Raw genomic sequence first — 9,856 nt, 5'->3', positions numbered from 1 at the left:
CTTAATTCATACTTAAGGAATTCCCTTCATGGCTCAGTGGTTAATGGACCCTACTAGGATCCATGAGGATGCGGGTTTGATCCCTAGCTTCACTCAGTGGGTTAAGGATCCGGCATTGGCGTGAGCTGTGGTGTAGGTCGCAGATGACTCGGATCCTGTATTGCTGTGGCTGTGGCATAGGCCGGCAGCTGTAGCTCCGATTCGACCCCTAGCCTGGAAACTTCCACATGCCGAAGTCGCAGCCCTAAAAAGAAAAAAAAAAAATTCATGCTTACAAAGTCAGATAAAGACAAATATATTACTTACATGTGGAATCTAGTAAAAAAAAAAAGAATGAAAGAAATGAACTTATTTACAAAATAGAAACAGAGTCACAGTCTTCAAAAACAAACTTATGGTTACCAAAGGGGAAATATGGTGGGGAGGGATAAATTAGGAGTTTGGGATTAACATATACACACCTACTATATCTAAAATAAATAATCAACAAGGATCTACTGTATAGCACAGGGAACTACAAAATATTCTGTAACAACCTATATGGGAAAAGAATTTGAAAAGGAATGGTTATATGTATATGCATAACTGAATCACTTTGCTGTACATCTGAAGCCAACACAACATTGTAAACAATTGTATTCCAATAAATGAAAATTAAAAAATTCATACTTACAAAACACAACTAGGGGGACAATTTATAAAATCAGTCAATTTATACTTTATAATAGTAATTGTAAGGGTCCTTTATATAATAGCACCCTCTTTAATAACTTCTTTTGTATTCTGATAGATCAAAACTCCATCTAGACTTCCCCTTTCTTGTTTGATTACAGTAAGATTTATCTGCGCTGTGTATGAGCAGTTTGCATTCTCTGTTTTCCCTGCTGGAGTTTCAGTGGTTTGTGTTCCATGGTAAATACGGTATTCTGGTTTGAGAGTAATACGTTTCACAAAGGTGTGTTAGTTTTTTTTCCGAAAGGAATATCATTTATAAGTACAGTGTATGGATAACTAGTTCTTTCCAATACAAATAGTATTGGTCATAAATTTAGATATTGGGGTGGAAAATACCAATAATGAAAGGAGAATCTGCTCTGCACTTGGAGAGCATCTAAGAAACCAGGGGAGGAGTTCCCATCGTGGCTCAGCCATTAACAAACCCGACTAGCATCCATGAGGATGGGGGTTTGGTTAAGGATCCGGCATTGCCGTGAGCTGTGGTGTAGGTCACAGACGTGGTTCGGATCATGCATTGCTGTAGCTGTGGCATAGGCAGGTGACTACGGCTCCAATTCAACCCCTCCATATGCCACGGGTGTGGCCCTAAAGAGACAAAAAGAAAAAAGAAAAGAAAAGAAAGAAACCAGGGGAATATCCCTTAAGTACCCCTTTAGAACTCATTCCTTGGGTAAGCACAAGACCTAGACTACAGGGACCTCAGTAGCATAGAGAACCTATCACCAGGGAGCCAGATGGACAGGAAAGCAGGAACCATGTCCTCTTCATCATTAACCTTAAAGCTAGCATCACATTGGAAAGCGAGTTAGCCTTCAAGCATTTGCTAAAGTGTGTTTGAAAAGGAAGAAGGAAGGAAGACAGGAAAGGAAAAAAATGAACCATGCAAGCACTTGGAGAAATAGCTTAGGAGAAATGAGAAGCTTAGGAGAAATGAGAAGACTGACCTAAATTTTGGAAACAAATTCCTGGAAGAGAAATTATTAGATAAAAGGAGTCTGCGTGACTGCAGTGGTGTTTAATAAAGAATTTCTGGAAGAGGACACAATTTTATTTTAATGGCTCTCCCCATAGAGAGAAGTCAAGCTACCCCTGGAATGTTCCTGAAAATCTTGCTGGGAACTTGCTGCCTCTCTTGTTAAGTGCAAATATGCTCAGTCCCAGCTTCTAGGCCTTTCCGCCAAGATAAGTGCCTAAAGAGTTCATTGACAAAAGCTAAAAGCTAAAGTGGGGAGATATGAACAAAATATTGCCAGGTAGTCTGTGTTCGGGGTATGGAAAGAGAACCCGCAGCGCTGCCCATTTTTAAAATAATAGCACCAGCTGTAACTCAGGATCCAAGCTGCATCTGCGACCTACACCACAGCTTACAGCAATGCCGGATCCTTAACCCACTGAGCATGGCCAGGGATCAAATCCACAACCTTATGGTTCCTCGTCGAATTCATTTCCACTGCACCACAATGGGAACTCCGCAAATGAAAATTTAAATAGAAAATTTGAAATGTGACATGAAAGAAGGAAATGTGGCCCAACCCAGAGTCCTGGACTGAGGGGAATAGCTAAAATTTAAGTTTAAATATTAATTATCTGTGTGACCTTGAGCAAGTCATGTACCTTCTCTGGGCCTCAGTTTTATCATCTATCAAATAAAGGAACTGAATTATGTGAATTTAAAAGTAACACAGCAGTATAATTCTATGGTCCTGATATTACAGGAATTAGTTGTTTTCTAAAATGTGTAGAGTGTTGTGCCAACACTGTAACTCAACTATAACTTAATTTAAAAAATTTGCAATCAAAAATAAAATAAAATGTGTAGAATGGCAGTTGTATTTGTCAATGTAGTCTAGCTGCTATAATAATCCCAAATCCCAATGCCTTAACAAAATTGCAGTTTGTTTTTCTCATGTTACAATCCAATGGCTGACAATGGTGGTGGCAAAGGGTGGGGGATTTGCCATACACAATGATTCAGAGACCGTGTAGCTTAACCATCACCTAGTACCTCAGAGTCCTCCCCATTGAGCCAGCAACCAAGGGAGGCGAGCATGGAAGCTTGTGGTGGAGGAGGTGGCTTTAGGGGCCAAAAGTGGCCTTTCACTTCTACCATATCTCATTGGCCAGAATATTGTCACATGGTCCCATCTAACTGCAAAGGAGTCTGGGAAATGTAGTTTAGCCATGTGCCCAAGAGCAAAGGGTATAATAATTTGGTGAACACATAGCAGTCTCTGCCAGAGTTTACCCTCTGATCACCCAGTATAGGGTTCACTGTTTCCAAACATAGAATACAGTCACTCTGTTCTCAGTGGAAGGAATGCAAGGTCCATCCAGCTCAAAATCCACCATCTCTAAATTACATTCAGTCTTTCCCATCAGGTCTGGTAATCTCTGAACTAAACAAGTTATATGCTGCCCTCTAAATGTAAAGGAGAAGAAGGGTCTGGATAAGCTCAATTAAAAACTCCCATGTATAAAGGAGAGGAGTGCAAAATACGGCAGCCACCCAGCCACAGAAGTTCTAGAATACCCAGTAAGGAGATATTATAAAGGTTACTCTATCAATTTCCTATCATTGCATTAAAAAAATTACTGCAGATTTTTTAGCTTCCACCAACACTATTTTTATCTCATAGTTGTATGGGTCAGAGGGGCTGTGTGGGTGGGGTACTCACCTGGAGGCTCTGGGGGCCTCATTTCTGTGCTTGTTCAGGTCGGCGGCAGAATTCATTTCCTTAAGGTTGCAGGAAGGAGGTCCCCATTTCCTTTCTGGCTGTCAACCAGGGCCCATTCTCTGTACCTATACCGCTGTCTGCATATCTTCTCACAGGGTTCACTCCATTTTCAAAGCAGCCGTGATTTTGGAGCCCTTCAAACCTCTCTCATCTCTCTGACTTCCACTTCCTCCATCAGCCAGAGAAATCTCTCTGCTTTTAAGGGCTCATGTGATTGCGTTGAGTCCAACCAGATGATACCCCTATTCAAGGCCACCTAAGGCACGTAACACAATAGGAATGAGCAGCATATGCACCTGTTTCAGGGATGGAGGCGCATCTTGAGGGGAGAGGTTTGCAGAGGCATTCTGCCGACCACAGTTACCTACCTTTGATTACATCCTGATCCTGCTTTCTAGGAGAAACTCCCTTGTCCCATGTCCTCTGTAGCCTGTTATTGCATGTGATCTTTCTTGGCCACATTTATAGTAGGAATGAGGGAGTTGCCTCCTTGGGGGTAGCACATCTTGTGCACTCTGCTTTCTACTGAGGTAAGCTTAGGACCCCAAAAGTTATTTTCTTTTTTCTTTTTTTGGTCTTTTGTCTATTTAAGGCTGCACCCATGGCACATGGAGGTTCCCAGGTTAGGGTCCATTCAGAGCTACAGCCCCTGGCCAATACCACAGCCATAGCAACACAGGATCCGAGCATGTCTGCAAACTACACCACAGCTCATGACAATGCCAGATCCTTAACCCACTAAGTAAGGCCAGGGATTGAATCTGCAAACTCATGGATCCTAGTCGGATCCGTTTCCACAGTGCCACAACAGGAAAACCCCAGAAATCATTTTCTAACTTAAAAATTGAAGGAGGTTTTAGTCCTGGCTGGTATTTCTTTGTAAATACAATTCCCTCGCAGACTTAGGTTTCTGAATTATTTGCTTCCATCGAAATCCATGTGCCAATAATCAGACCCTAAATCATCCTTTCCCAGTCACAATTCTCAAAATGTATTTCTTTTTCTCAGCCCCATGCTCCCCATGCCCCCAATTTAGTGGTGACCACACTGAGTTCATTAGAAACCGAAGATGAAAGGGCTGTATCCTTAATCTGGCATTTACCATAGAGCTGAAGTGAAGCTGAATTCCACTGAAACGTCTTATTGGTTTTCACTCAAAGCTCTTTTTAGTCTGGGGTTTAGAAGCAGTCAGGTTTTCTAATGCTTCAATCTAAGCATTCTGTACCCTTTTCCTTTTCTGACTCCAAGTAGCCAATTCTTTCCTGAGCATTTCCTTTTCTTGCAATACCTTTCAAAAGACAGTCAACAAAGGCTCACATACTTCAACATGCTGATTCTTTCCAGCCACTTCTCCTAGAGCTCTAGGCTGACCATGCACCGTCTTTCACATTATCTATCTATAAGACTTTACCAAATGTTTTTCTTTTCTTCATAACCCAGGTCACTGTATTTCCAGCCCTTGAGATCCATTTTCTGATTTCCTGCCATTTGGCTTCTAAGCCCGTGTCTCATAATTTGAAAATTTGTAATTGGTGTACCCCATTTCTGATTCAAACTTATGCACTAGTCAGGGTAGGCTAACTGCTATAACAAACATTCCCAAATTTCAGTGGCTTAATACACAAAAATTTTATTTCTTGCTCATGTCAGCTTGAATCCTGTGAGGGCCCATTCAAAGACATAGCTTCCACCTAGTGGTCCTGCCGTTTTCTTGGGCCTTAGGTCCTCAACTGAATCCTCTGAATCTGATTGGCAGAGAGGGGACTAAAGAGGATGTAAAGTCTGGGCAGGAGAATCTGTGTTTAGGAAACTGAATCTGGAGGATCCACATTCACCTGCCACAAGAAAAGACTGAAAAATATAGTCTAGCTGTGGAAATCAGATTGGTGAAAACATAGCAGTCTCTAGCAAAATGTATTCATTATTATGTTTTTAAAAATCATAGGCAAGGAAGATACAAGAAACTAGGATTGAGGAATGAGGATGAAGAGGAGAAGAACTGATTCAGCTCCGGGAGGGAGCCCATAGGCCAGGGTCCCAGGGGCTGGGGACTTTGGTGGGGATGGGGGGGGCACAGTTATCCAAAGGTGGATTCTAAATTCAGGGTTGGTCAAGGTTGGGGCAGAGCTCCAGAAAATGAGGAGGCATTAGGCTACCACCAGAGGTTTGGAAACGTGCTTTTATTTTCAAACTCAGGTATGTGACACGCTATAGTTCAAGGCTAGCACACCTGTGTGAGGTTTAACACCATTAGGAACTGACAGCCAGTGATACACAAATCCAGCATCTCCCTCTCCATTGACTCGGCCAGACTGTACGTGGGGAGTGACACATCTATGGCATTCAACACATCTGTGGCAGCCAGAAAGTAAAGGTCCTTTTAGGAGGTGACATCAACAATGACACCAACGACAGAGGCCTAGGGCCAAGGAGAAATGTCAGACTTCAGAGGCGTTTTTGAAGGGAACTTTTATTTCTGATCGATATCACTGTTGGGAATACAGGGCCTGTTTCTCTCCATTTCGCTGACATTTTGGCAATAGTACCAATCGCTTCAGGTCCATCTTTGCTTCCAGCAAAGAAATACAAAAAAAAAAAAAAAAAAAAATCCCCTTTTTTCAGGAATGCCCTTGGAAATGTGGTTGGTCTTCGGCACCTTCTGGTCTTCAACCTCCCTTACTCACAGAGTAGTTTGGCTAAGGGCCTGGTCTTAGAAGCTTTCGTGCAGGACTTTCTCACTGGAGAAACTGGAGCTTCAAGAGCTCATTGCAGCCCCTCTCCTGGCCTTTGTCTCAACTGGAAACAAAGATGGGACCCCTATGGCCAAGTGGGCAATGGGTCAGCTCAGCCTCGCCCTTCTTCGAGGGAGGCTGAGGTTGGAGACTTCCAACCTAGAGTTGTCTCCTACAGCCTCCCTCTCTGGACCTCCAGGTGCATCCTGTCTTTGGCTGCAAGAGCCTAAAGCTCCTTCAGTGTGTCTGGTCCTCCTGGAAGAGGCAGAGCAAACCATCCATGCATGCAGCCAATGTCCATCTGCCTTGATCTGCTCCTCTTTACCTTAGTGGCACATCCTTGGTCAACCCTAACTGGGACTTCTCTCAACAGTGGTTTTCTAGCCACTGGGAAGGATGCTCCCCTTAAAACAACGTGCTCTTTTACATTGGGGCTTGATCTAGGTGGGGCTTTCTGAAAGGAGTGATTGCATCAAGCCCATCCCTTGAGCTTGGATGCAGTGTTGGGTCACAGAGTAGACTGAAAAATATTAAGAGTAAGCTGAAGCTGAAAAAGATGTTATTTTTCTCATTGAGATGGTGGTGGTGGTACCGATATGGGGACGTATGCAAATTCGTCAGCTGTTTCCAGACTGCTTTCCACCACCTTAAATGTTCACTTGCTCTTTTTTCTTTTCTTTTCTTTTTTTTTTTTTTTTTTTTTTTGGCTTTTTAGGGCCACACCTGTGGCACATGGATGTTACCAGGCTAGAAGTCTAATTAGAGCTGTAGCCACCAGCCTACACCACAGCCACCGCAATGCAGGATCTGAGCCTTGTCTGTGACCTACACCACAGCTCACGGCAACGTTGGACCCTTAACCCACTGAGCGAGGCCAGGGGTCAAACCTGTGTCCTCATGGATACTAGTGGGTTCGTTAACCACTGAGCCACGACAGGAACTCCTCATTTGCTCTTTTGATCAACATTTAATGATGCCCTCCCAAGCATCAGCCATCATGCTAGGCACTTACCCAGAGAATGGGTAAGATATGGTTCTTGTCTTTGAGGAAAAATGCTAGGGGAGACGGACAGATACATCAATAAGTTATTATGATACACTGTAGTAACTGTCATTGAGAGTAGTAATGAAAACACTTTTAAAAATGTCTAAAAAGTGCCAGAAAGCACAGAGCAGGGTGTAGGGTATGGGGGGAGTTTGAGGAAGGCCCCTAAAGCTGTATGGAGGGGATGATTTTTGCACTTGGTCCTGAAGAGTGATCAGAAGAAAAGAGAGTGGCGGAAGAAAAACTAGTGAGAGAAAACAACTGAGTCTGGGAACCAGAAATGACTCTGAGTGGCTGAAGGGCCACTCAGAGGAGTGGGACTGGAATATGACACGTCCCAGTTAGGAGGCTTTTTGAAGTGGCAGTTTAGGGCAGGGGTTGAGAGTCCAGCTCCTGGTCAGCCTAGCTGGGCTGGACATCCAGTCCCATGATTTACTAACTGGGTTCCTTGGCAAATCACTTGCATTTTTGGCACTTCGTTTTCCTTATCTGCAAATGGGAGGAGGCATCTTTTTTTCTTGTTTCTTGAGGACTCAATGAATGAATTCCTATATAAGACCCAGAACTGTGTTGGGCTCATAGTTTAAGTCCTGTGAGTGTCAGCAACAGAGACAAAATGCCAACAGCCAAACAAAAACAGAGGCAAAGCCACCACCATAACACCCACACAGAAACCAACACCCCCTCCCCAGCCCCCAAGAACTGATGAGACAAGAAGGAAGGCAGCAGCTGTAAAGGTGGAGCAAGGGGTCTGATCAGAGGTGGGATGTGCTCTCAGTTCTCTGTTAAACGATGGGATGCTAGGAGTCCCATTGGAACTGGAGCACTGCACAGCAGCTGCACACCTGCATGGAGGCACGGCAAAGCTGAAAGCACATTGTGTCTCCTCCTTCCCTGGAGAGCACAAAGAGGGCCTAGACAGCAGCTGAGAATTAGCACTGGAAATGAAGACCAGCAAAAGTTTACTGTGGAAGCCATGAATTTTCAGTGTTTCTCAAATATCTTAAGACCATGTGAGAGTTCATTGAGGTGTTTGGTGACCCACGCCTAGTGACAATCTATGGGTTGGCTTTATCTTGAACACACACCCAGAGCACACGTTTGGAGGGTAGTCGGCTTCATGCACGTGGGTGCTGTGTGTGTAGTGTGCAACTAGAGGCATATATACGGTAATTTACACCTTCCCATTTCACTTCAAGCACTGAGCAAAAATCGGCCTAGGGAATGTTTTTCCGAGAAAGCTTTTCAACTTCTGTGAAGAGAAGCTCTGATTCCAAAGCGGAGAAGGGAATGGCTGAAGGAGAGTCAGGAAGAATGAGATGGGAAATGGGAAGATATTCATGCTTCGACTCCAAATTCCAGGTGTGATCCTTGGGGTCAGAGTTAGCCTTTAGGCACAATCCTTCCTCATTTCTAATCAGGGAGAGTGGAAAGGGGGAGAGTGGGCTTTGCACTGTCCCCATAAGGAAGGGGTTTTGTTTCTCCTCAGCTGTCTGGACTAGGCAGGTGCAGGCAACCTCTCCTTCTGCTGGAGTTCACTGCTGAAGGCCACTTCTTTGTCCACTGATGCTTTTTGCTGATCCTCCAAGAACATCAGTTGCTGTGTGTGAAGAGCTCGCAGGGGTGCCGGGGGTTAAAGAACCCCTGCTTGTTCCCTGATGGCAGCAGTGGCGCACCCACCCTGGGGCCTGACATGTCATGCTTGGGGAAAGGGCGGTAGGCTGTGGGCTGGAGCAGGGTGCTGGCTGGGTGTCCGATTTCCTACTGCTCCATAGGCTGCTCATGCTGGAGTCCTGAGCTCCACCAGGAGTCCCGTTGGTCTGCTGAGCAAGTGGATTTTCCAAGGGGCCCATCGGCCTGCTCCACACAAGAGCTATAGGAACCATAGAGCCCCAGCACAACAGTCAGGACCAGCATGGCTGCGGCCATCATCCAGAAGACTTGCCAGTGCTGACACAGCTTGGGATATAAGACTTGTAAGAAGTGAACCAAGTCTTCAAGTTTGCTGTCAAGTGAAAAATACAGGTGAAGGGTTTAGTAGATTGGACACATATAGGATTTCCAGACACCTACTTCTGTCTGGAATACTTTTTATGCTGTTGTGAGCCATGGTTCTCAAACCCAGCTGTGCCTACAGTTAGTTGGCAGCAGTTATTCAAAATACTTCAGGCGTACTGAAGAACAATCTCCAAGGAGTTCCTGTTGTGGCTCAGTGGAAACCGGACTAGTATCCATGAGGATGCAGGTTTGATCTCTGGCCTCGCTCAGTTCGTTAAGGATCCGGTGTTGCTGTGAGCTGTGGTATAGGTTGCAGATGCAGCTTGGATCTGGCACTGCTGTGGCTGTGGCTGTGGCTGGCAGCTGCAGCTCTGATTTGACCCCTGGACTGGAAACTTCTTTAGGCTGCACCTGCTGCCCTAAAAAGCAAAAAAAAAAAAAAAAAAAAAAAAAAAAAAGCATCTCCAAAGGAATGGTCTAAGAATCTGCAGTTTAAAATTTTCCCCAGGTGATTTTGATGTCACCAGTCCGCAGCCCTTACACTGGGAGCTACTGGGCTAGAACACTCCATGTGGGTGATCATTTATCTATTCACACGTCTCCATCTA

At 44.6% G+C, this 9,856-nt stretch overlaps 1 protein-coding gene across 14 annotated transcripts in view; it reads right to left on the bottom strand.

Moving 5' to 3' along the window:
- MRVI1 (murine retrovirus integration site 1 homolog) overlaps positions 5,635–9,856 on the bottom strand; it is a 185,511-nt gene continuing 181,289 nt past the window's right edge. For all 14 annotated transcript variants that reach the window (XM_013994558.2, XM_003480735.4, XM_013994560.2 and 11 more), the window contains one exon: positions 5,635–9,255. In XM_013994558.2, coding sequence (XP_013850012.1) covers positions 9,012–9,255 — 244 coding nt within the window. In that variant the 3' untranslated portion in view covers positions 5,635–9,011. The remainder of the gene's footprint in view (positions 9,256–9,856) is intronic.

This window comes from Sus scrofa, chromosome 2 (genome assembly GCF_000003025.6).
Source record: "Sus scrofa isolate TJ Tabasco breed Duroc chromosome 2, Sscrofa11.1, whole genome shotgun sequence".
NCBI classification, from domain to species: Eukaryota; Metazoa; Chordata; class Mammalia; order Artiodactyla; family Suidae; genus Sus; species Sus scrofa.
Note: the sequence above shows the minus strand (reverse complement) of the source record. Positions and strands in the feature narration are given on the sequence as shown.